General features: G+C 41.2%; 2 protein-coding genes and 1 non-coding gene across 4 annotated transcripts; 1 reads left to right on the forward strand and 2 right to left on the reverse strand.

Moving 5' to 3' along the window:
- The first annotated feature begins 7,813 nt into the window (after positions 1–7,813).
- On the forward strand, positions 7,814–11,887 carry LOC114782629 (intermediate filament protein ON3-like). The gene is made up of 9 exons (XM_028968510.1): positions 7,814–8,408; positions 9,508–9,716; positions 9,825–9,885; positions 9,961–10,056; positions 10,133–10,297; positions 10,372–10,497; positions 10,591–10,811; positions 10,899–10,957; positions 11,060–11,887. Exons 1-9 carry the CDS (start codon positions 7,899–7,901, stop codon positions 11,281–11,283), a joined length of 1,671 nt encoding a protein of 556 aa, XP_028824343.1. The 5' UTR covers positions 7,814–7,898; the 3' UTR covers positions 11,284–11,887.
- A 1,636-nt stretch (positions 11,888–13,523) lies between these two features.
- Positions 13,524–20,682, reverse strand: LOC114782638 (mitogen-activated protein kinase 12-like). Of its 2 annotated transcripts, none has more exons than XR_003748092.1 (12): positions 20,511–20,682; positions 20,262–20,391; positions 20,127–20,185; positions 19,470–19,581; positions 19,365–19,394; positions 19,240–19,287; positions 15,618–15,732; positions 15,472–15,543; positions 15,297–15,396; positions 14,878–14,956; positions 14,609–14,782; positions 13,524–13,991 (listed from the first exon to the last, which is right to left on the reverse strand). XR_003748092.1 is itself a non-coding variant. In XM_028968523.1 (12 exons), exons 1-12 carry the CDS (start codon positions 20,627–20,629, stop codon positions 13,930–13,932), a joined length of 1,080 nt encoding a protein of 359 aa, XP_028824356.1. In that variant the 5' UTR covers positions 20,630–20,682; the 3' UTR covers positions 13,524–13,929. The 2 variants fall into 2 exon arrangements, 1 of the variants encoding a protein (XP_028824356.1); XM_028968523.1 differs by having other exon boundaries at positions 15,317–15,396.
- trnat-ugu (transfer RNA threonine (anticodon UGU)) lies at positions 14,325–14,397 on the reverse strand. The gene has a single exon. It is a non-coding gene; the product is annotated as a tRNA-Thr (tRNA).
- Positions 20,683–27,618: the final 6,936 nt, after the last annotated feature.

The following is a 27,618-nucleotide window of genomic DNA, read 5'->3' on the forward strand; positions in this document are numbered from 1 at the left end:
CAGAGCTCACCTGCTTTGGAACAGCTTTCCTGCTAATGTTTGGAACTCAGATACAGTGTCAATACAGTGTCCAGGCTGAAGAGACATCTTTTTAGTCAAGCATTCCATAACAGTTAAAACTCACAAATACTATGATGCTCATCTCACATAGGCTGTCCCAGATACTCGTACACATCTACCTTAACCTACCAGCCTACCTACCCACCTGAGTAATGAGCTGCTGACGAGACAACCCAGTATGTACCAGAGGGTCACCACAGCCACCAAAACCGTAATGACCACAGCCATATTATAATGGACAAATAGACCATGACACTAGACTAAAATCCTACTCTGCACTATCCAGTTCCTCCAAACAGTGATAGATGCTGTCCATATACTGCACGTTGGACTTTCTTTTTTCTTGGACAAATTATTATTAACCCTGCACTGACACAAGCTGTCCCCTCACTCTACCCTGAAAGGATGTCCCTCTCTTACTAACTCCTTTACTCCTGAGTTTTATTGGAGTTTTTCCTTGTGTGCAGACAGGGTCAAAGCATGGGGGTGTCAACTGTAGGGCCTGTCAAAGCCCATTGAGACAAACTGTATGTGATTCAGGGCTGCTTAGTGTTCAGCAGTTGTGGGTAGTAAGTGGGTGAGAGTTCTCATATGAAGACAATTTATTTGACCAGTGGGAGGTGCTATAATGAAGGCAGTTCTTCACTGGAGGGCAGTAGAGTTTAGGTCACACCTTGTTCTGTATAGTTCTCACCACTCCTCGGATTGTAAAATCATATTTAGATCTCAATTTCGTAATTTTACCATAGCATGACCCTTTTTGTCTAAGTTGTGTCACACTTACATAGGAACTAAACCGAAAACACTTTATTAATGTTTTGTTCATTCTCTGAATTTGAATACATTTATCCATTTGAGGAGACTTGAAAGTGAACAGAATTGCCTCAATCAGAAATTAATGATTGATCTGAATGGATCTTATTTTTATTAACATGAAATACCAGAAACATATTTAATTTTACTAGAAAGCCCTGTTGAATTTGTCAGTCTAGAGGAGAGCGTGATCAGTACTGGGTGTGGTTTACACACTTTGTGACTTTGGTTGACCCCATATTTTCTTTTTGCGGTGACATTTACCATTTGCCCTGCATTTAAAAAGCTTGCCACAGAATTTTGTAATCTTCGCTTGTAAATTTAAATTTAAACTAAATATGACGATTGTAAGTATATCAATATACATTACAGCAGAAATTTGACATTTTATGGCCCTTAATGAAATAATTTTATAGACAAATATACAAAATAGTGAATAGAAAATGAAAACTTGCTTCTTATTTAATATGTTAGCTGGATCAGATGAATGAAAAGGGCGAAAGGAGGATGAAAAGCCTAGAGGCGCAGTGCAGGCAGAGGCAGGACCTCCTCTTGACAGAATCCAGCCTTGTCTTCAGGGCTTTACTGCTCTGTTGGGACATGCCTTGCTCCAGGGACTCTGAGTGTCAACTGACATGACAGAGAGGTTCAGTGAAAGCATTTTGTGGCTGCGGCCCCACAGGTGCCGGATCGGCAGGATGCCACATTCAGTGGCTCTCACACGATTTTCCTTCAATTCGAAAGATGCCCAGTTTCACACAACAATCACTCACAGTCAGGAGTTACAGGATCATCATCTGGTTTATTGGTGAGGCTACTATCATCCACTGGAAAGGCTTTTCATTTAAAGAGTGACGGTTTCATACTGAACCACATTCATCAAGCCATGTTTCAGTCTGACTTTCACATAGAGACACTTTCAAATGTGACATTCTCTGACACACTGCACCAAGACATGTTATAAAAGTGATTTTGGGTCACGTTTCACAACATGCAACTTACATATATTGTACCTCTGGGTAACACACTTGCCTATGAACCAGAAGACCCAGGTTCAAACCCCACTTACTACCATCATGTCCCTGAGCAGGACACTTAACCCTGAGTGTCTCCAGGGGGGGACTGTCCCTGTAACTACTGACTGTAAGTCGCTCTGGATAAGGGGGTCTGGTAAATAATGTAAATGTAAATGTACCTCTTGTGCTGTATATCTCCTGTTCTAACTCCTTACGACCATTGTAAGTACATTTTGAAAGTTATTATAAAAAACTTGACATGATTTTCATTTCATCTTAATCACAAGATCACTTTACTCCATCAACGGCCTCTTCCACCAGTAAACATCTCTTTGCCAGGAACAAATCTGTTGACCTGAGCCCAGGTGTCTCCCAGACAGTGACCAAACTCTGATCCACTGAGATCATCCTGAAAGGGTGTGGACTTCCCTGCAGCCACAGGCTCTGCTACTCATCCTGTAGGTACTTTATGCTGGGCATGCACCAACAGCATTCCCACCAGCCCCGCCCTCTTCGCCAAGCCATGTGTCAGCTGCCATGTTCATTATCTTACACTGAAAGTATGCGGTTGTGTGCAGCACATGATCATCCATTCAGTTCCTCCACAGTGAGGCATGAGAATTATTACCAATCATTACGATTTGGTGCAACAAATATGAGTAAATGGGGCAGTGCTGGCTTGGCAGCTGGCAGCAGAATCGGTCTTGCTGTATCATAATTAGTTCAAATGTAATAAGACAGAGGTGATGGTTCCTTTTAGCATTCATTTCTTAATGGCCTTGCCTTTGGCTAAATACTCTCTGGTCTCTCGGGTTAATTGGCTAGCTACTGCTGCGTATCTAGAACTAAGTGCTTGAGCTGCTGCAGAATGTGGAATGCTGCTAGAATGTGATCGATCTGCCCTTGCATGTTAGACAGGCTTTTAAATCCCACTTGAAAACCCATTTCTTATCTTTGGCTTTTGACCCCCTGTGAGATGTTCATTTTAGTTTGATCATTTGTATAGGAAATCCCACGCATTATGGGATGTTATGTGGGAATTTTGCTTAAAATGAACTGATTTGAATTTGATGGTCAAATGTCACTGATGGTTACTTGTAGTGGGAGGACTGAGACCAGAAACTATGGTGGTCTCAAGTGGCATAAGGGGAAAAAGCTGAGGGAAGATCTGCATCTGCCTTAACTGACAAGAACTAATGAACCAGATGACCACCAGATGCCCATTGGAGGAAGACCCAGATTATAAGATCATCTGTAACTTTTGCTAAAAGTGTCTGCTAAATTAAGATATTATAATTATATAATATCTTATATTGTAATATATAAAATGTCATATTTATATGATAATCATTGCCTGTGCATGAGTCTTCAGTCCAAAGGACCCTTTTTTCCATTTGTGCACCATGTTCCAGCGCTGTATGTATATACGCTGTGCTGTATTATGTCATGTTATGTAATAGGCTGCGAATAATGGAACAGAGCCAGAAGCCGTCAAATATTCTTAATATTTCACTTCACTGATGACTTGCCTTTTCTGCAAGAATTCAAAGCAAGTTCTCACAAGTTCCTGTCAAAATCATCTATCAACATACATGCAACTGTCAGTTGATTTAGAATCAGAATCATGTTTATGGACACACAGGGCTTGAAAGGATTGTGTGGATGCATGTTTGTGTGGATGCATGATTGTGTGGATGCATGTTTTATGGCAATTCCAGACCAATGTATCCAGTTGTTTTAGGACTAGGATAAGAATTTCATTTCACTGATCAATGACAAATGTATTTGCATGAATAGCTCTTATTTAGATTTATTTTCATTGCATGAATACTACATTTGTACCTTTCCAGAGTGGAAAAAATCCCCCCTGAAACCAGCATTGTTAACATATAGTGCAGTAAACACAATTCACAATTTCAAAAACTACTTCAGAGGTGTCTAGTTATAGTTAAGGAAAGTTAAGGAACCTGGGATCTTCGTGGATCCACATTCATCTCCAGGTCATCCTCCCTCACATGTCCTCTTAACACCTCAGGTCATTTTTTGACCTTCTGGCCACCTGGTGAAACTACTGGTTTTGGTGGGGGAGGACACAGGAATTTTCCACCTTCCACAATGTCCAGCACAGCTGTTTCCTCAGCTGCGGGATGAAAGGCTTGTGGAGAAGGTTGTTAAGATGTACAACTGTAATTGTACAGATGGTTCATATGTCAGGACAATAAGGGTCATAACAGACTGCATATCAGGAAAAACCATGTATGGTACATGCTACTCCCATCTGGCTGAAGATACTGGACCAGAGCTTGTTTCAAAAATTCCCACCATCACTGCAGTGCTGTTAAACAGACTTCAGTAGAGAAGCAGCATTTGACCCGGTCTGCTAGATATATAGCTATCTGCTAATAGGTTAAATTAAAATTTATATTAAAAAAAAGAACGGAAGCCCTGAAATGTATATGGTGAAATGAAAAAAAAGTGAAATGAAAGATAAACCAGCAGCCTTATCATTAGCAGATTCCAGTTCTTCTTTTAACTGATTATGTGCGAGTGTTTCCCTGTAGGGTTTCTTTAGCTGCAGAATGCTGTGAAGGGTGTGACCACTTTCATCCTTCAGAGAATGTTGTCAAACGGGTCCTGGTGTAAGAGAGGTGCCGACCTGCTTCACACTCGAGTGAAACGTGTTTAATCACCTCCTCACCATGAAAGTGAGTCTGCACTCTGCAGCATTGTGGTCTGTCGGTGGTGATTATATGGTCATGGTCCTCATGGTCCAGGTGAGGGACCGTCCTTCGGGGTCTTAGGCCTGTTTTTCTGCTCGCACATGCCACCAACTGGGGTTTTCATTATCACAGGCAGATTACATTCAAATATTAAAAATTGTAAGAAGATTGTGCAAAACAAGATAATGGCATTGGAGGTTGATTAATATGCAGCAGTTCTGGTTATAAATACTGTGTGTGTGTGTGTGTGTGTGTGTGTGTGTGTCTTCATTTAGCATCAGTGCAGATGAAACTTCTGCAGGCCCCACAGATTCTGAATGGAATATCGAGCGTGTTGATAAAAGGGATTTTTTCCTGTCTTTCACTGTCTAAACTCATCTGCTTAATCAAGGCCAGATCCAGCTTATCTACACCATCACCATCAACCTTCCATCTGTCAAACATTATTAATCTACACCTGAGGATATCTGGCAGAGCGCATGGAAAACTGGTTCAAAGGCATTCGACTTATTTGTCATTAAATCTTCTTTAAAATTAGAACCTGTGGAGCAGCAGTTGAATTTAACAATTACAATTCACAAGCAGAAGTGGAAGGTAAAGGAGATGGAGGGAGAGAAGGAAGTTTTATTTGACTTAAACTAAATAACATAAATGTCATTCAACGGACATATATCTTACACACACACACACACACACACACACACACACTCACACACAAAGAAACACAAGGTGTGGCTGCATCTGAAATCATCTTCATGCACATCATGTCAATTAGTCTGTGGGAATCAGGGCTCATGAAAGATTTCATTCAGACTTTGACCCATTGTTCTGCTTTTTGAACATAAAACACACATCCTGATATTTTATCTGCTGTATTAATAATAGAAAGGGAAATTCAGCACATGAATAAACCAGACTGCACCAAACTGACAGACGTCTCACAATTATTCTGCAGATTGATTTGACTTTCTCCTTTCAGGGTTGGAAATGTCAGGTATGGTCTCCAGGCTACGTCCATCATGAGAAGATAAATGTTCTCTTCATTCCCAGCCTGCAGCAACAGAATGACACTGCACCCCGCTGACAGGGAGAGCTTACGATGAAGTCGTGCTGCAAAAACGTATGGGTGGTGCTCTTATAGTGTTCTGTGATTGGGTCCCACTGTAGGTAGAAACCTCTCCACTTGATGACAGATGGAACAGCGTATCAGCTGCAACGTGTCTGTGCATCACTCTTGAATAAAGTAACTTACAGGTAAACGTGTAAGAACGAGTAGTTGAGGCCAACATTACAGTGACTTGGTTCATGTGAGTGTTGGGATTTACTGTGGGGAAAATACACCAGTGTCAGTCACATTCACGTCCTGGCTTTCTTACAACTATTATAATCAGCCCGAGCAGTCCTAATCCTGAATAAGGCTCCGATAACGTCCTGTCCCATGTCCTGTGTATTTAACCGTCACCCTTGGTGAGCAGTGGGCACCATGACAGGCGCCCAGGGAGCAGCGTGTGGGGACTTTTGTCAGTGGAATTCAAACCTTCTGTGCATCATAATGAGAAAAAAAACATCACTGAGTAATACAGCAATCCAGAATCCAAATTCTGCGTGTGATCCACTAGAGATGTGCAAACTTTCAAAAGGCACCTGTCAGTCTCAGGCCAGTTTCGCTTTGATGCCGGTGGTTTTGACATTATATCCACAACTTAAAGGGACATCCATGATTCTGCCCTGTGTTTACAGCAGCCGTACACTGCTGCACCGTTTTATGAATATGAACATGAATTTTCTACACTGCATCTCAGGGCTCATGAAAGATTTCATTCAGACTTTGACCCATTGTTCTGCTTTTTGAACATAAAACACACATCCTGATATTTTATCTGCTGTATTAATAATAGAAAGGGAAATTCAGCACATGAATAGCACATGAAAAGTTTCTCTTTCTGAAATATTCTTGAAATGTCAGAATCAGAAGATTCTTTGATGATCCTGGAGGAAATTGTAAAAGAGAACTCAGTTATACATTATGTGGTCATCCCATGCTGTCCTTCTTGCATTTATGTGTTATGTGCTACACTCCACACAGTTTCCAGTTTCACTAATAATGTTTTACAAGGGCAGGTAAGTGATCATCTTGCCCTGGTGAAGTGGAAAGTGCTGAGACCTGTCGGTGCATTACCTGTGTGTGTGTGTGTGTGTCAGGGGGTGGCTCACCGGGTGTGGTTTGATGGATCTCCTGTTGAACATGAGAGGACAGATTTTTACCTGTTGAGGCAAATGCAGCTCAGGAGGCGTTCGCTTCTCAGATTTGTTCCCACTGACTGCACATCTCATGATTTCATTTTAGAAATATGCAGTATAGGTTTCAACTTTAATTTACACCTACTAGTCACTGGTGGAGGTTTCTGTTTGTCTCATGCATGCATATTGATCAGCTCTTCCAAACTTGATCAACACTGATCCACATTCAGTCAAGATCCCCATTAAAAGTCTGTTTTCACTGACTTGTAGCTGTACTACAATCAGTAATGTCATTCTCAGACTTCACGCATGTTCACTTAGAAGGTATGTGAATAATTTAATGTGCATAATTAATGTGTAATTGTTAACAGCCACATTCACTCAAAGCATGTAGCACCACACCCTCAAACTGCAGGTTTGTTCAAGTGTTAACTATGAGTAACTTTGATAGAGTTGCTTTCTCTGTTTGTTCATTCTACCTACAGATACCATGCACATCAAATTTTTCTTGTTGAACAACTCAAATTTTTGAAAAATTAAAGTCAACCAATACAACTGAATGAGACTGAAAACAGACCTGCAGCTTCAGGCCACCATACACTGATATTTGCATGAGTAAAAGACAGAAATCATTTTATTCAGCCCATGTACAGTTTATGAATCATGCATAGAGAAACCTCTTTGGTCAGTTCTCCCTGTATGAGATTAAATTCAGACACGCCTGAAACTAATCTCTGGAACCGGTATGTCAGAAATGGACTCCTGGATCTCCCTCGGGGTCTTACCAGCCTCACCGCCACTGTCACTTGTTACCTGCTGAGGCACTGGTCCTCTCAGCTTTCAGGTGTTGGCTTACTCTTTGGTCCAATCAGAGAGATGTGGGTGGTGGTTTGGAAAAATGCATAGGTGTGACCCGCCCACCTCAGCAAGCCTATAAAACGAGACGTCACCCAAGAGAAATCACTCAGAGGGACATCCTCTTAGTGGACTCACCAGCTCCTGTCCGTCTCTCCTCTCTCTGCCCTTCCTACCCTTTGAAGAAACAGCCATGAGTGTGAGAATTTCATCATCCAGCTTCAGCAGCGGCGGCGGCGGCGGCTTTGGCCCATCTGGAAGTGTCAGGAGGAGCTTCTCCAGCCAGTCTGCTGCTGCTGCTCCAGGCCGAATGGGCTCCGTGTCCGTCACCAGGCGATCTGGAGTCAGCAGTGGCTTTGGCAGTGGTTTGGGGGGTGGCTATGGGGCTGGAGCTGGATTTGGAGGTGGCTTTGGTGCTGGGAGCCTTGCTCTAGGTGGAGGAGGTGGTGGTGCTGGTTTTGGTAGTGGTGCTGGTTTTGGTGGCGGCGCAGGTTTTGGTGGTGGTGCTGGCTTTGGTGGAGGTGCTGGATTTGGTGGTGGTGCTGGTGGCTTCATCCCACCCCCCATCACGGCAGTCACAGTCAACCAAAGCCTGCTTGCCCCCCTGAACCTGGAGATTGACCCCAGCATCCAGACCATCCGCACCCAGGAGAAGGAGCAGATCAAGTCCCTCAACAACCGCTTCGCTTCCTTCATTGACAAGGTGAGTGTCCATATTCTGTCCTTCAGAGATATATAGATGCTGAAGCAAACAAATTCATAATTTAGAAGATGAGTACAGGGCGTGCATCAGAAATGAATATGTAAGCAACAAGGACTGTGGAAAACAGCCAGGTATTTCTATTTTCATGATCAAATGAGGCTCATAAAATATTTCACAGCCTGCAACAGGAGGAAGTCCTGAAATAACAGGATTCAAGTAGCATAACACTTCCTGACAAACTCTAAATGCACCTTGCAAGGCATTTCCAGCACAGCCAGCAGCCTACCTTCTAAACAAGACTGGTTAAAGTCCTATTGTGTGTCAAAAATGAAAGCGACCCAGTGTATGTGAAGGGCTGGGAGGGTTGGGAGGAAGGGGGATGGGGAACAGGTTTAGAAACCCAATCCCTAACCCAGATCCTATGACTGCAGCCTCTGTCTAAAGAAGAGTGAGGATCAGGTTTCCTTGATTCCCAAGTAAGATGATTCTCCTGACAACGTCGATCCTGTCAGCATTTCAGCTGGAACACACAAATCCACAAACAGCTTCATTAGAATATCCAGTCGTGCCTGCAGACCACGCCCTTTCTTTGAGGCAGTAATAAAAGTCAGGATCAATATTTGGTTAGCAGCCATCAGAAACGATGGAACTTTTTTGCATGTTATTTGACTTCTTATCACCTATATTTGTCCACCAACAATGGGATATCTCCAAAATGTCTGAAAACATGACAATTAGACTGAGTGTGCTGAGGACACAAATCCACAGATGCTTTGCTTGTGTGGTTTTTTCTCAGTCCCTCAGGCTGGGGTGTAGAACGTTGTCTCTGTTTAGACTTGCCATCAGCAGTTTTGTCAGGCTTGTCTTGGGTGTGGCTCTAGACACTCCCAGGTACCTCCCTGGCATTTTACTGTTATGACTTGCCAAGTCTGCGAGACCAGGCCAGCAGCAATTAGGAGCAAACGGTCATTTGAACATGTTTACACAAGACACGCCCTGTGTTCATGGTGCATAAAAATGCACTTTTCATTTGCATTAATGTATGTTTTGTTCAATTTCTCTTCAAATGTTAATGTTGAAGTGAATTATTTCTCCACAGGTACGCTTTCTGGAACAGCAGAACAAGATGCTGGAGACCAAATGGAGTCTCCTGCAGGACCAGACCACCACCCGCTCCAACATTGATGCCATGTTCGAGGCCTACATCGCCAACCTGCGCAGGCAGCTCGACAGCCTGGGCAATGAGAAGATCAAACTGGAGGGTGAACTGAAGAACATGCAAGGCCTGGTGGAGGATTTCAAGAACAAGTGAGTGGTTCTATGAGGGCTTCAGGTGACAATAATTGTTCTGGCTGTTCCGAACATCTTTATGTGCTTTATTCAGGGATGTTAATATTCTATGCTTCTTGTCTGTAGATATGAAGATGAAATCAACAAGCGTGCCTCAGTGGAGAATGAATTTGTTCTGCTCAAGAAGGTAAGTTCTCTAGGTTTAGACCTTCTCCAGAGAACTTACCCTGCACAGTCCTTACCAATTTCTGTCCCATTTTAGGACGTTGATGGTGCATACATGAACAAAGTTGAGCTGGAGGCTAAGGTTGATGCCCTTCAAGATGAGATCAACTTCCTCAGGGCCATCTATGAAGAGGTAAGCTTTCATCTAGTCCAAGCTTGCTTTTAGTTTCTTACATATATCAAACCAACATTCCATTACTTTCTCTCAGGAACTGCGGGAGCTCCAGGCACAGGTCAAGGACACCTCTGCTATTGTGGAGATGGACAACAGCCGCACACTGGACATGGACTCCATCGTGGCTGAAGTTCGTGCTCAGTATGAGGACATTGCTAACCGCAGCCGTGCTGAGGCTGAGACGTGGTACAAAGCGAAGGTAAAGAACGTTTGAGTAGAAGAACAACTTCAGACACTATAGAGGCACTATTATAATCTGCTGTCATTTACCAGTTTGAAGAGATGCAGTCCTCAGCCGGTAAATACGGAGATGATCTGCGCACCACCAAAGCAGAGATTGCAGAACTGAACCGCATGATCAGTCGCCTACAGAATGAAATTGAGGCAGTCAAAGGACAGGTGAGGAGAAAGCATGTCATCTTACCAAACAGACATGTCTCTTTGTATGTCACCTATTTGACTTGGTTTTCTTTGTCTCCCATTTCCCATTAGCGCGCTAACCTGGAGGCCCAGATCGCCGAAGCTGAGGAGCGCGGAGAGTTGGCTGTAAAAGATGCCAAGGCCCGCATGAGGGACCTGGAAGAAGCCCTTCAGAGGGCCAAGCAGGACATGGCCCGCCAGGTGCGTGAATACCAGGAGCTGATGAACGTCAAGCTGGCCCTCGATATTGAGATCGCCACCTACAGGAAACTGCTGGAAGGAGAGGAGTCCAGGTGAGTCCACAGCTGTTTTTACAACTTTTATTCACTTTATTCAAATATTAATATGGTTTATAACCCTAACATAATAACCATCAACAGACTTTCTGCTGGTGGAACGGCCGCAACTGTCCACATTCAGGAGAGCAGCTCTTCTGGTGGTACGTTTTATCAGTCATTTATTCACAACTCTCTCACTTTTACCATTGTAATTATTTTCCATCAGCTGGATCTCTAAGCTCATGCTAATATTTTATTTTCAGGTGGTGGATACGGTGGCGGAGCTGGATTTGGAGGTGGAGCTGGATTTGGAGGCGGAGCCGGGTTTGGAGGAGGATCTGGATTCGGTGGCGGAATGGGATTTGGTGGCGGCAGTGGGTTTGGCTATGGCGGCGGTATGGGTGGAGGCTCCAGCCTGTCCATGGGAGGTGGTGGTGCCGGTGTGACCAAAGCCTACTCCTCCAAGGTCTCTGCACGCCGCATGTGAATGAGGAACAACCTCCAATCTCCTCCTGTCCTGAAGCCCTCCACATCTACACAACGGCAGAGTCTCCTCTGATTTCATCCTCTTCCCTTGAAAATGTCGTACCAGGCCACTGATGATGATGATTATGGCGTGTTGATTCTTTTATGTCCCTCTTTTCTCCCTTCTGTATATTTTCACCCTCAAGTACCTGTTCCCAGAGAGATGGTAAAACTGGCAGTGAAGTAGTCCCTCCCATCAGCCTTTGTACACATTCCCATAGCCAACACAGATCAACCTTTGTTTGCTAATGCGCACTAAATGGAGCTGAAAAAAAAAAAGAAACTACAGACATGTTACCAGCCCACTAGCGCCATTATGAGGCATTTTCTTGTGCAAGAGCAGCTAAAGTAAATGATGTTCTGGCCCTCGGTGAATGCAGCGATTGTGTTATAACCTTTACAACTGGCATTGTCCCCTTTATCTGAAGACGATGGCCTTAACAAAAAGTCACCATTTCATTTTTCGTCCTGCAAAGGCTGAATGGCATTACAAGATTTAGGATGTGCAATAATGTCCAACAAATGTAAAACTACTGCAGCACTGAATAAATCTTGGTTCTACAGATCTTTTGCTCTGGCTTCTTGTCATTGTTTAGAAAAGTTCTGAAAAGTTAGGGTGTGCAATGTTAAATGTAAAACCGACTCTTTACATGCATTTACACGTGAATGAGGTGCTGAAAGACCTGAAAGGACATTAGGGCGTGGTTTGAAAAGACCTGTGTTTTGGATTAATTCTCAGATATCTACACATAAGAATATAAAGGCAACGGAAATTGATTCAGTCTGAGTTCCTTGTATCCATTATAGATGGATGGTAAGATGAGGGTGGCATAAATATTTATCATCGATGCATTGTATTCGACTGTAGTACACACAATGAGGGTGACATGGTGGCTTGTGTGTGTTGGGTTCAACCAGACTTTAATTGCATGTTTAAGTTGAAGTTGAGTTTTATTGTCATTTCAGCTACATGCATGTTAGATGGTACATTCTGCTAAACCAACATGCACATGTGTGACACAAACAAACACAGGCAGTGCAAGACAGGCAGTTACAATCAGCCCTGCTCATGATGAACACCTCTTTCAATGCAACTGTACAGGAACTAAAGATTTTCGAAATAAACATCTAGTCTTCGTTTTAATATCAAAACATTTGCCCTAAAAAAGTCATTATTTTAGATAAAGATGTATTCTAATAAATGCTTGTTCCTCTACATGTACTCTGATACAGCAGTGTGACTGCAGCACATTGAAACTTAATGTCACCGCAGTGTGCAGAATTAAAAAAGAGACACACCCACACATTTGTGCTGACAGCCAAGCCTTGACTAGTTGACATGAACTTCCTGACTTGACTCCAGCAGCCCTCACCTACCTCATTACCCAGCAGCCGGTTCACTCTGTCTTCTGGTTTCATATGGATGTTAAAATGGTTCCCTGTAAACATCTAAGAAAGACATTAGAAGCTTCATGCCTTTACTTGTCTATATCACCAGGACCTTTTGCAACATTACTTTCTCAGATGTCTCTGCTGATGAAGATGGTGTGGATTTATCAGTATTTGATTACATTTAAAACCTTATTAAATGTAATTTTCTGATTAAGCAATTTCCTTCGGGATTAATAAAGTTTTCAGATTCTGATTTCTGATCTGTTTCCTACACAGAGAACATGATGACACCTGGTGGTCAAAAAAATAGCAAATCATTAAATGAACCAACATTTTGCTGGTGAATCTTCACAGATCACATCATGCTGGTAACATAGGAATGACTGCCATGTATGATCAAGTAAATGTGGCCAAAGATCATACTGTTAATTTCCTACTCCATGCTGTAATGTTTGTCATACTGTAGTTTTCTTTCATAATGTAATTTTTCTGCTCCTTGCATGGGTGATATTTATTAACACACCAGGGCGATTAGGCCCTGTTATATACAGAAGAGAAGCCGCTGGAAGACGTGGACTCAGTTTCCTGACAATCACCACATGTCTGCGGGTTTCTTTTTGCTCTTCCTTTGTTTCCCCTGTTTTTGGTCCTTGTGCCGTTTTTGTATTTAAATAAATCTTTTTGTGTCAAAATGTCCTTCACTCCTAGATTCGTCCAGCCCACACCACACACACCTTTGGACCAAACCTTTACAAAGACCTAAAGGCAAAGGCTGCACAGACCCTTCAAGAGAAAGCGTCACCATAAAGATAAATATCTAGATGTTGGCAGAACTTTATTAAAAATACACCAAACACAATCATTAGTTACAAAGAAATGATAAATGTCTCACACAAAGACAAACACAGAGCTCATCACATGTCTCAACACATCTCCATTCATTATCTTTTATGTGTATTGTGTTGTCCTATTTACAGTCTGTACGTTGTATGGGTCTGTAAATTAGAAACCCTTTTGATTGTATTGATCTTTGTAGTGTATCTTGTATTGGTGACAAGGTGGACATCATATTTTAAAGATCATATTTTACACAAAATGTTTCAAATTATTTCTAGTTTTATTGGGTTTCATTTGTAGCTCAGTAACAATTGTAGCAACTTTAGAATTTGATGTTTTTAAGAACCAGCTTGTTCCTTCACATTAACAGTCCATTCTGCTAAGTCGCTGTCTTTCCAGGGTTATCAGGGTCAAAGGTCATGATCTCCATGTGAATAAGACCTGTTTTGAGAGAAAAATAAATTTGTTTCATATTTGTCCAAAATATGAAACAATAACTAACTGAATTCAAAGTCCCCACAACATCTCATATCATTAACTTGAAACAAATATATTTAGTGAAAGTGAAGTGATTGTGAAACGTGTCCTCTGTATTTAACCATCACCCTTGGTGAGCAGTGGGCAGCCATGACAGGCACCCAGGGAGCAGCGTGTGGGAACAGTAGTTTGCTCAGTGGCACTGAGCAAATTCGAACCTGCAACATTCTGATTACGGGGAAACTTCCTTAACCGCTAGGCCACCACTGCCCCAAACTAAATTAAAATGAGATTTGAAGGCTCCAGTGAGGATCGAACTCACGACCCCTGGTTTACAAGACCAGTGCTCTGGCCACTGAGCTATGAAGCCATGGAAGTGATTTCAGTGTAAATGAGATTTACACCGTCAATTGCACACTGATGTTGAATTTAAGAATAAAAGTTTGTGTGATGCAAATTAGATCTGATCATTCTACAAGGACAGCACATTTTCAGGATGCTGTGGGTGTCATCCTGCTTATCTGGAGGCCACTTGAGGTGAGGTATCATCACTGGAGACCTATTGCTTTTTATTAACTCACTTTTCCATTCACCAACAACCAGATCAAGGGTCTCAAACGAGTCATCGTACGGTGGCGACTCCGTCTCTGTCTCTGGGTCGTGGAACTCTGAGAAGTACGGGTGAGATAGGCCCTCAGTCGCACTCATCCTGGTCTCCGGATCCAGAAGCAGCATAGCCTCCAGCATATGAACAACTGAACGAAAGGACAACTTCCAATTAATGTCATATTTCAATGTCTTTTTTAGTTTATATTATTATTATCATGCATGCCTCTGATGTCATGATTACCACTTGGATCCATGGAAGAGAAGATCTCCCGAAAGTCCTTCTTCTTCTGAAAAGGGAGGCTCTGGACGTAAGATCTGGCCTGCACAGAAACACCAGAACCATCTCAACACACTTCTAAACAAAAATAACACAAAATTAAGACTCTATGATATTTACCGATTAATTGCAATATGTTGCATAGACCAGGCAAATTAATCATTTCAACCTTGTCTAGAAGTGATAAGTTATCATCATCATCTGTATGCAGCAGTTTGGTAGAACTGAATGGAGATCTTCATTTCTCCACAGACATCGGTGTCTGAATTTAATTTTATTTTTAAATCTGAATATCCAGCTGACGGTTCAGGTCTGTCCATCTGAGAAGCTCATACAGTAGATCTGAGTTACATGAGCTTCTGCAGATGCCTGTGTTGGCTCACTGAACAGAAAGGTAGAGTACATCTTCACTCTGCATCCTCTTCACCAGTGTGGAACTGGGTGTGCCCGTCACCCGCAGAATCTTCTTCAGCTGGTCAATACCTGAGAGAAGGTGTCGAGGAAATCACCATCCCACACACACACCTACACACACCATAAACCTCAAGTGAAGGATACTGTCGCTGCCAGGAAAAAGGACATGTCCAGTCATCATCTCAGCCAGAATGCAACCTGCTGACCACATGTCCACTACACAGGAAGAGGAATCATGAGACATCTTTCACAGTGGGAGCACGTTTTACATGCGGAGGTCAAGACTCCACCTTTTTGGCTGTAGTGCATCCAGTTGAAGATGACCTCTGGTGCTCTGTACCAGCGTGTGACCACATATCCAGTCATCTCACTCTCCGTGTGCCTCGCTAAACCAAAATCCAAGATCTACAAGAAGAAAAAAAGTGCTTTTATTTCCTCCTAAGGGCTGATTGAGATGTGGGTGTCTTATTAAATTCCATATGGAAATTAGGACACAGAGACACAAGGACACAGAGACACAAGAATAACACAAAATAAAATGACAGGAAGATGCTGTCACTACACCTTAAAGCACACTTGCTACTTCATACATGAGACACGTCATTCAAAAATAAATCTATTCAAAACACACCTGAACACCTACAAAAAGACCTCGCTTCAGCTAGAACTTTACAAGCGAGAGAGAGGAGGACAGTATGTGTAGACAGTAAATACAGTCAAGTACAGTAAAAAAGAGGTTCATGAAGAGCCTGGTGAACCTGGTGCTCCACAAGCAACAGCAGATGAATAACTGTAGAGAAAAAAGTGAAGTATTCTGTCTGTCACGCTGTTTTGACATGGCGAGGAAGGAGGTCTGGAACGATGGTCGGACAAGGCGAGGAAGAAGGACAGCGTATCAGCTATATAGTAATGCCATACACAATTACAATTTTTTGTTACAGACAATCTTTCACATGCATCCTCATCAAGTGATTTACGGGGCTGAATTCCCGACCAGAGGAATATAACATAACCGGGCAGTGAGGAATATAATATAACCGGAGAGTGAGGAATATAATATAACCGGAGAGTGAGGAATATAACATAACCGGACAGTGAGGAATATAACTATAACCGGACAGTGAGGAATATAATATAACCGGGCAGTGAGGAATATAATATAACCGGAGAGTGAGGAATATAATATAACCGGAGAGTGAGGAATATAATATAACCGGAGAGTGAGGAATATAACATAACCGGACAGTGAGGAATATAACTATAACCGGACAGTGAGGAATATAATATAACCGGACAGTGAGGACTATAATATAACCGGGTAGTGAGGAATATAATATAACCGGAGAGTGAGGAATATAATATAACCGGAGAGTGAGGAATATAACATAACCGGACAGTGAGGAATATAACTATAACCGGACAGTGAGGAATATAATATAACCGGGCAGTGAGGAATATAATATAACCGGGCAGTGAGGAATATAATATAACCGGGCAGTGAGGAATATAACTATAACCGGACAGTGAGGAATATAATATAACCGGACAGTGAGGAATATAATATAACCGGGCAGTGAGGAATATAATATAACCGGGCAGTGAGGAATATAACTATAACCGGACAGTGAGGAATATAATATAACCGGGCAGTGAGGAATATAATATAACCGGGCAGTGAGGAATATAATATAACCGGACAGTGAGGAATATAATATAACCGGACAGTGAGCAATATAACATAACCGGGCACTGAGGAATATAATATAACCGGACAGTGAGGAATATAATATAACCGGACAGTGAGCAATATAACATAACCGGGCAGTGAGGAATATAATATAACCGGACAGTGAGGAATATAATATAACCGGGCAGTGAGGAATATAATATAACCGGACAGTGAGGAATATAATATAACCGGGCAGTGAGGAATATAATATAACCGGACAGTGAGGAATATAACTATAACCGGGCAGTGAGGAATATAATATAACCGGGCACTGACGAATATAATATAACCGGACAGTGAGGAATATAATATAACCGGGTAGTGAGGAATATAACATAACCGGGCAGTGAGGAATATAATATAACCGGACAGTGAGGAATATAACTATAACCGGACAGTGAGGAATATAATATAACCGGGCAGTGAGGAATATAATATAACCGGAGAGTGAGGAATATAATATAACCGGAGAGTGAGGAATATAACATAACCGGACAGTGAGGAATATAACTATAACCGGACAGTGAGGAATATAATATAACCGGGCAGTGAGGAATATAATATAACCGGGCAGTGAGGAATATAACTATAACCGGACAGTGAGGAATATAATATAACCGGGCAGTGAGGAATATAATATAACCGGACAGTGAGCAATATAACATAACCGGGCACTGAGGAATATAATATAACCGGACAGTGAGGAATATAATATAACCGGACAGTGAGCAATATAACATAACCGGGCAGTGAGGAATATAATATAACCGGACAGTGAGGAATATAATATAACCGGGCAGTGAGGAATATAATATAACCGGACAGTGAGGAATATAATATAACCGGACAGTGAGCAATATAACATAACCGGGCAGTGAGGAATATAATATAACCGGGCAGTGAGGAATATAATATAACCGGACAGTGAGGAATATAATATAACCGGGCACTGAGGAATATAATATAACCGGACAGTGAGGAATATAATATAACCGGACAGTGAGCAATATAACATAACCGGGCACTGAGGAATATAATATAACCGGACAGTGAGGAATATAATATAACCGGACAGTGAGCAATATAACATAACCGGGCAGTGAGGAATATAATATAACCGGACAGTGAGCAATATAACATAACCGGGCACTGAGGAATATAATATAACCGGACAGTGAGGAATATAATATAACCGGACAGTGAGCAATATAACATAACCGGGCAGTGAGGAATATAATATAACCGGGCAGTGAGGAATATAACATAACCGGGCAGTGAGGAATATAATATAACCGGACAGTGAGGAATATAATATAACCGGGCAGTGAGGAATATAATATAACCGGACAGTGAGGAATATAACATAACCGGACAGTGAGGAATATAACATAACCGGACAGTGAGGAATATAACATAACCGGACAGTGAGGAATATAACATAACCGGACAGTCAGGAATATAACATAACCGGACAGTGAGGACTATAATATAACCGGACAGTGAGGAATATAACATAACCGGGCACTGAGGAATATAATATAACCGGAGAGTGAGGAATATAATATAACCGGAGAGTGAGGAATATAATATAACCGGAGAGTGAGGAATATAACATAACCGGACAGTGAGGAATATAATATAACCGGAGAGTGAGGAATATAATATAACCGGAGAGTGAGGAATATAACATAACCGGACAGTGAGGAATATAACTATAACCGGACAGTGAGGAATATAATATAACCGGGCAGTGAGGAATATAATATAACCGGGCAGTGAGGAATATAACATAACCGGACAGTGAGGAATATAATATAACCGGGCAGTGAGGAATATAATATAACCAAATCAAATCCAAATTCAAATGTCAGCAGTGAGGAATATATAATCGAGCAGTGAGGAATATATAATCGAGCAGTGAGGAATATATAATCGAGCAGTGAGGAATATATAATCGAGCAGTGAGGAATATATAATCGAGCTGTGAGGAATATATAATCGAGCTGTGAGGGGAAACCACCATCAGCCTTCAAGGGCTCCTGCACCATCGCTCCAAACCGACAGAACAGCCCAAGGCCGTGATCGTTGCCCGTCCCCCCGTCTTCTGGTTTATTTACTGCTGTGTAAATTTTCACAAAAACTGTTATAAAGATGCAATATACAAGCAAATATACTTCAATTACCTTTAATTCACAGTTTTCACTGACTGCCAGATTGCTCGGTTTGAGATCCTAGGAAAAGCAGATATTGATGATTAGTATTATTGTTATGTCTAAATGGACATTGTTCTAAAAAACATGGTACACACCCGATGGATAATTCCTGCAGAGTGAATGTACTGTAAGAAAAGCATTTTCCTGTCAGAATTCCCACATGGACATAAAGAGGCGTGTGAGAGACGGTGTGGTCAGACCTTCAGTCCACGCAGCATTTGATAGAACAGATATGATATGATTCTTTCTGTCAGCCTCTTGCTCTTCATGATGTGATCAAGGTCTTGAGCCACGAATGGCATGACCATGTAGCTGTGACACGGAAACAGACTGTTATGGACTATGAAGTATTATACACATATTTCATCATCATCACAATACATCCATTTTATTAGTAGTATTTTACACACACACACACACACACACACAGAGAGGGAGAGAGAGGGGGGGAGAGAGAGAGGGAGAGAGAGGGGGGAGATAGAGAGGGAGGGGAGAGATGGAGAGAAAGCGAGGGGGGGGGAGAGAGAGGGAGAGAGAGGGGGGAGAGGGAGAGGGAGGGGAGAGATGGAGAGAAAGAGAGGGGGGGGGAGACAGAGAAAGAGAGGGGGGGAGAGGGGGATGGGGGGGAGAGAGAGGGAGAGAGAAAGAGAGGGAGAGAGAGGGTGGGAGGGAGAGAGGGGGGAGAGAGAGAGACAGAGAATTAGAGGGGGGAGAGAGAGAGAGGGGGGTAGAGAGAGAGAGAGAGAGGGGTAGAGAGAGAGAGAGAGAGGGGTAGAGAGAGAGAGGGAGGAAGAGAGAGAGAGAGGTCCAACTTGTCTGAACACAACAGGAATGTATTTTTCTGCTGTCATACATACAAAGTGTCGAATTTCTCCAGCTCTGTGTCAGGTGTGAAGACGTTCAACAAGCTGATGACCTACAGGAACGAAAGAGCATGAGACGCATGGAGGGACGTTATTTACAGTAAAAATCTGGATCTGGGTCCCTCCTACGTTCTCGTGCTGAATGTGGCGGAGCAGCCGCAGCTCGCGATAGGCCCGCTTGGCGAGGATCAAGGACTGGAAGGGTCGATAGAGCTTCTTAATCGCCACTTTCTCCTTCGTCTTCTGATCTACGGCAGAACTGAATGTGGCAAACAGAGTTCATTTGTCCAAAGCGTCACTCTTCACAAAGCTCAGTTCATTCAAATAATCTAAAGGTTATTTCAGCTCCTTTCTCAGCATGTGGAGACCGAAACCCACCACACGGTCCCGTAGGCGCCGGAGCCGACGGGCTTCAGGCTGCCGTATCTGTCCGGAACGTCCCACAGCGTCTTCTGGATCTCCAGCCGGTGGAAGCCCGTCTTCACGGGGGACGTCATGGTGCGTCTGGTCACGTCGCCTTCTCTTCTCTTCTCAGCAGGAGGAACCAACAGGTGAAGAAAAAATGAGACACGCCTACCTGCGAGATCACATGTTCACGTGGTCGGGTTTCCAAGTTGGAAACACCTGGTTCACACACGCCCGCACACACACATTCACCCACAAGCACACACACACACTTACACATTCACCAACAAGCACATAAACACTTACACACACTCACACCACACACACATATTCACCCACAAGCATACACACACTTACACATACACACCACACCCACATTCACCAACAAGCATACACACACTTACACATACACACACCACACCTGCGCACACACACTTACACACACTCACACCACACACACACATTCACCAACAAGCACACACACACTTACACATACACACACCACACCCACATTCACCAACAAGCATACACACACTTACACATACACACACCACACCTGCGCACACACACTCACACCACACACACACACACATTCACCAACAAGCACACACACACTTACACATACACACACCACACCCACATTCACCAACAAGCATACACACACTTACACATACACACACCACACCTGCGCACACACACTCACACCACACACACACACACATTCACCAACAAGCACACACACACTTACACATACACACACCACACCCACATTCACCAACAAGCATACACACACTTACACATACACACACCACACCTGCGCACACACACTTACACACACTCACACCACACACACACACACACATTCACCAACAAGCACACACACACTTACACATACACACACCACACCCACATTCACCAACAAGCATACACACACTTACACATACACACACCACACCTGCGCACACACACTTACACACCCACACAAACACACACACTCACTCACAAACATGTGTACATACACATACACCAAACTGATTCTATTTGTTATTCTATTTGTTAATTTCCAGCGTTTGTGCTGAAGGTGGCGCTGCAGACCAACTTGCTGGTTTTAACTTGACGAATGAACATTTTATGAGAGTTGAAAAACTGTATTTCTTCATCAGCTCCACCACCACTCCTGTCATCTCACGGCTTTCATGTCCTTCACACTCCTTGAAATATACTTTTCAGCATCAAGCTGCTTTGATGAACCCTGACATCATTTATTTAATGTCTCTAAAATCTCTTGATTTGTGATGAAGTGAAGTGGTATAGTGGTATAGTGGTGAGCATTGCTGCATCCCAAGCAGTTGACTCAGGTTCGATTCCCGGCCAATGCAATTGACCTTTCATGGGCCAGTGGTGGCATAGCGGTTAAGGAAGTGGCCCCATAATCAGAAGGTTCCCGGTTTGAATCCCGACCCACTGAGATACCACTGAGATCCCCTTGATGAAGGTCCCGTCTCCACACACTGCTCCCCTGGCGCCTGTCATGGTGCCCACTGTCACCAAGGGTGATGGTTAAATACAGAGGACACATTTCACCGTGTGCTGTGCTGCTGTGTTTCACAATGACAACCACTTCAGAAGTGAAGTAAAATCTCTTGATTTTTGATGGAGAAGTGAAGTAAAATCTCTGGATTTCTGATGGAGAAGTGAAGCAAAATCTCTTGATTTCAGTAAAATCTCTTGATTTGTGACAGAGAAGTGAAGTAAAATCTCTGGATTTCTGATGGAGAAGTGAAGTAAAATCTCTGGATTTCTGACAGAGAAGTGAAGTAAAATCTCTTGATTTCAGTAAAATCTCTTGATTTGTGACAGAGAAGTGAAGTAAAATCTCTGGATTTCTGATGGAGAAGTGAAGTAAAATCTCTGAATTTCTGATGGAGAAGTGAAGTAAAATCTCTGGATTTCTGATGGAGAAGTGAAGTAAAATCTCTGGATTTCTGATGGAGAAGTGAAGCAAAATCTCTTGATTTCAGTAAAATCTCTGGTTCTTCTGATGGAGAAGTGAAGCAAAATCTCTTGATTTTTGACAGATAAGTAACTAAATTCTCTGGATTTCTGACGGAGAAGTGAAGTAAAATCTCTTGAATTCTGACGGGGAAGTGAAGTAAAATCTCTGTATTTGTGATGGAGAAGTGAAGTAAAATCTCTGTATTTCTGATGGAGAAGTGGAGCAAAATCTCTTGATTTCAGTCAATTCTCTTGATTTGTGACAGAGAAGTGAAGTAAAATCTCTGGATTTCTGATGGAGAAGTGAAGTAAAAGCTCTGGATTTCTGACAGAGAAGTGAAGTAAAATCTCTTGATTTCAGTAAAATCTCTTGATTTGTGACAGAGAAGTGAAGTAAAATCTCTGGATTTCTGATGGAGTAGTGAAGTAAAATCTCTGAATTTCTGACAGAGAAGTGAAGTAAAATCTCTTGATTTCAGTAAAATCTCTTGATTTGTGACAGAGAAGTGAAGTAAAATCTCTGGATTTCTGATAGAGTAGTGAAGTAAAATCTCTGAATTTCTGATGGAGAAGTGAAGTAAAATCTCTGGATTTCTGATGGAGAAGTGAAGCAAAATCTCTTGATTTCAGTAAAATCTCTTGATTTGTGACAGAGAAGTGAAGTAAAATCTCTGGATTTCTGATGGAGAAGTGAAGCAAAATCTCTTGATTTCAGAAAAATCTCTGTATTTGTGAATATTTTTCACAAATACACAAATACTTTGTGAATATTTTTTACAAATACTCTGTATTTGTGACGGAGAAGTGAAGTAAAATCTCTGTATTTCTGATGGAGAAGTGAAGCAAAATCTCTTGATTTCAGTAAAATCTCTTGATTTGTGACAGAGAAGTGAAGTAAAATCTCTTGATTTCAGTAAAATCTCTTGATTTGTGACAGAGAAGTGAAGTAAAATCTCTGGATTTCTGAATGAGAAGTGAAGTAAAATCTCTGGATTTCTGATGGAGAAGTGAAGCAAAATCTCTTGATTTCAGTAAAATCTCTTGATTTTTGACAAATAAGAAACTAAATTCTCTGGATTTCTGACGGAGAAGTGAAGTAAAATCTCTTGAATTCTGACGGGGAAGTGAAGTAAAATCTCTTGAATTCTGATGGGGAAGTGAAGTAAAATCTCTGTATTTGTGACGGAGAAGTGAAGTAAAAGCTCTGGATTTCTGACAGAGAAGTGAAGTAAAATCTCTTGATTTCAGTAAAATCTCTTGATTTGTGACAGAGAAGTGAAGTAAAATCTCTGGATTTCTGATGGAGTAGTGAAGTAAAATCTCTGAATTTCTGATGGAGAAGTGAAGTAAAATCTCTGGATTTCTGATGGAGAAGTGAAGCAAAATCTCTTGATTTCAGAAAAATCTCTGTATTTGTGAATATTTTTCACAAACACAAATACTTTGTGAATATTTTTTACAAATACTCTGTATTTGTGACGGAGAAGTGAAGTAAAATCTCTGTATTTCTGATGGAGAAGTGAAGCAAAATCTCTTGACTTCAGTAAAATCTCTTGATTTGTGACAGAGAAGTGAAGTAAAATCTCTGGATTTCTGATGGAGAAGTGAAGCAAAATCTCTTGATTTCAGTAAAATCTCTTGATTTGTGACAGAGAAGTGAAGTAAAATCTCTGGATTTCTGATGGAGAAGTGAAGCAAAATCTCTTGATTTCAGAAAAATCTCTGTATTTGTGAATATTTTTCACAAATACACAAATACTTTGTGAATATTTTTTACAAATACTCTGTATTTGTGACGGAGAAGTGAAGTAAAATCTCTGTATTTCTGATGGAGAAGTGAAGCAAAATCTCTTGATTTCAGTAAAATCTCTTGATTTGTGACAGAGAAGTGAAGTAAAATCTCTTGATTTCAGTAAAATCTCTTGATTTGTGACAGAGAAGTGAAGTAAAATCTCTGGATTTCTGAATGAGAAGTGAAGTAAAATCTCTGGATTTCTGATGGAGAAGTGAAGCAAAATCTCTTGATTTCAGTAAAATCTCTTGATTTTTGACAGATAAGAAACTAAATTCTCTGGATTTCTGACGGAGAAGTGAAGTAAAATCTCTTGAATTCTGACGGGGAAGTGAAGTAAAATCTCTTGAATTCTGACGGGGAAGTGAAGTAAAATCTCTGTATTTGTGACGGAGAAGTGAAGTAAAATCTCTGTATTTCTGATGGAGAAGTGAAGCAAAATCTCTTGATTTCAGTCAATTCTCTTGATTTGTGACAGAGAAGTGAAGTAAAATCTCTGGATTTCTGATGGAGAAGTGAAGTAAAAGCTCTGGATTTCTGACAGAGAAGTGAAGTAAAATCTCTTGATTTCAGTAAAATCTCTTGATTTGTGACAGAGAAGTGAAGTAAAATCTCTGGATTTCTGATGGAGTAGTGAAGTAAAATCTCTGAATTTCTGATGGAGAAGTGAAGTAAAATCTCTGGATTTCTGATGGAGAAGTGAAGCAAAATCTCTTGATTTCAGAAAAATCTCTGTATTTGTGAATATTTTTCACAAACACAAATACTTTGTGAATATTTTTTACAAATACTCTGTATTTGTGACGGAGAAGTGAAGTAAAATCTCTGTATTTCTGATGGAGAAGTGAAGCAAAATCTCTTGACTTCAGTAAAATCTCTTGATTTGTGACAGAGAAGTGAAGTAAAATCTCTGGATTTCTGAATGAGAAGTGAAGTAAAATCTCTGGATTTCTGATGGAGAAGTGAAGCAAAATCTCTTGATTTCAGTAAAATCTCTTGATTTTTGACGGATAAGTAACTAAATTCTCTGGATTTCTGACGGAGAAGTGAAGTAAAAACTCTTGAATTCTGACGGGGAAGTGAAGTAAAATCTCTGTATTTGTGACGGGGAAGTGAAGTAAAATCTCTGGAAAAGTGAAGTAAAATCTCGGTATTTGTGACGGAGAAGTGAAGTAAAATCTCTGGATTTTCTGATGGAGAAGTGAAGTAAAATCTCTGGATTTCTGACGGAGATGTGAAGTAAAATCTCTTGATTTCAGTAAAATCTCTTGATTTGTGACAGAGAAGTGAAGTAAAATCTCTGAATTTCTGATGGAGAAGTGAAGTAAAATCTCTGGATTTCTGATGGAGAAGTGAAGCAAAATCTCTTGATTTCAGTAAAATCTCTTGATTTGTGACAGAGAAGTGAAGTAAAATCTCTGAATTTCTGATGGAGAAGTGAAGTAAAATCTCTGGATTTCTGATGGAGAAGTGAAGCAAAATCTCTTGATTTCAGTAAAATCTCTTGATTTGTGACAGAGAAGTGAAGTAAAATCTCTGGATTTCTGATGGAGAAGTGAAGTAAAATCTCTGGATTTTTGATGGAGAAGTGAAGCAAAATCTCTTGATTTCAGTAAAATCTCTGGTTCTTCTGATGGAGAAGTGAAGCAAAATCTCTTTATTTCAGTAAAAATCTCTTGATTTTTTTTAACGGATAAGTAACTAAATCCTCTGGATTTCTGACAGAGAAGTGAAGCAAAATCTTTTGACTTCAGTAAAATCTCTTGATTTGTGACAGAGAAGTGAAGTAAAATCTCTGGATTTCTGAATGAGAAGTGAAGTAAAATCTCTGGATTTCTGATGGAGAAGTGAAGCAAAATCTCTTGATTTCAGTAAAATCTCTTGATTTTTGACGGATAAGTAACTAAATTCTCTGGATTTCTGACGGAGAAGTGAAGTAAAAACTCTTGAATTCTGACGGGGAAGTGAAGTAAAATCTCTGTATTTGTGACGGGGAAGTGAAGTAAAATCTCTGTATTTGTGACGGGGAAGTGAAGTAAAATCTCTGGATTTTCTGATGGAGAAGTGAAGTAAAATCTCTGGATTTCTGACAGAGACGTGAAGTAAAATCTCTTGATTTCAGTAAAATCTCTTGATTTTTGACGGATAAGTAACTAAATTCTCTGGATTTCTGACGGAGAAGTGAAGTAAAAACTCTTGAATTCTGACGGGGAAGTGAAGTAAAATCTCTGTATTTGTGACGGGGAAGTGAAGTAAAATCTCGGTATTTGTGACGGAGAAGTGAAGTAAAATCTCTGGATTTTCTGATGGAGAAGTGAAGTAAAATCTCTGGATTTCTGACAGAGACGTGAAGTAAAATCTCTTGATTTCAGTAAAATCTCTTGATTTGTGACAGAGAAGTGAAGTAAAATCTCTGGATTTCTGATGGAGAAGTGAAGTAAAATCTCAGAATTTTTGATGGAGAAGTGAAGCAAAACCTCTTGATTTCAGTAAAATCTCTGGTTCTTCTGATGGAGAAGTGAAGCAAAATCTCTTGATTTCAGTAAAATCTCTTGATTTTTGACGGATAAGTAACTAAATCCTCTGGATTTCTGACGGAGAACTGAAGTAAAATCTCTTGATTTCAGTAAAATCTCTTGATTTGTGACAGAGAAGTGAAGTAAAATCTCTGGATTTCTGATGGAGAAGTGAAGCAAAATCTATTGATTTCAGTAAAATCTCTTGATTTTTGACGGATAAGTAACTAAATTCTCTGGATTTCTGATGGAGAAGTGAAGTAAAAACTCTTGAATTCTGATGGGGAAGTGAAGTAAAATCTCTTGAATTCTGACGGGGAAGTGAAGTAAAATCTCTGTATTTGTGACGGGGAAGTGAAGTAAAATCTCTGGAGAAGTGAAGTAAAATCTCGGTATTTGTGACGGGGAAGTGAAGTAAAATCTCTGTATTTGTGACGGGGAAGTGAAGTAAAATCTCTGTATTTGTGACGGGGAAGTGAAGTAAAATCTCTGGAGAAGTGAAGTAAAATCTCGGTATTTGTGACGGGGAAGTGAAGTAAAATCTCTGTATTTGTGACGGGGAAGTGAAGTAAAATCTCTGTATTTGTGACGGGGAAGTGAAGTAAAACCTCTGGAGAAGTGAAGTAAAATCTCTGTATTTGTAACGGAGAAGTGAAGTAAAACCTCTGTATTTGTGACGGGGAAGTGAAGTAAAACCTCTGGAGAAGTGAAGTAAAATCTCTGTATTTGTGACGGGGAAGTGAAGTAAAATCTCTGTATTTGTGACGGGGAAGTGAAG

The sequence above is a fragment of the Denticeps clupeoides genome, unplaced genomic scaffold (genome assembly GCF_900700375.1).
Source record: "Denticeps clupeoides unplaced genomic scaffold, fDenClu1.1, whole genome shotgun sequence".
NCBI classification, from domain to species: Eukaryota; Metazoa; Chordata; class Actinopteri; order Clupeiformes; family Denticipitidae; genus Denticeps; species Denticeps clupeoides.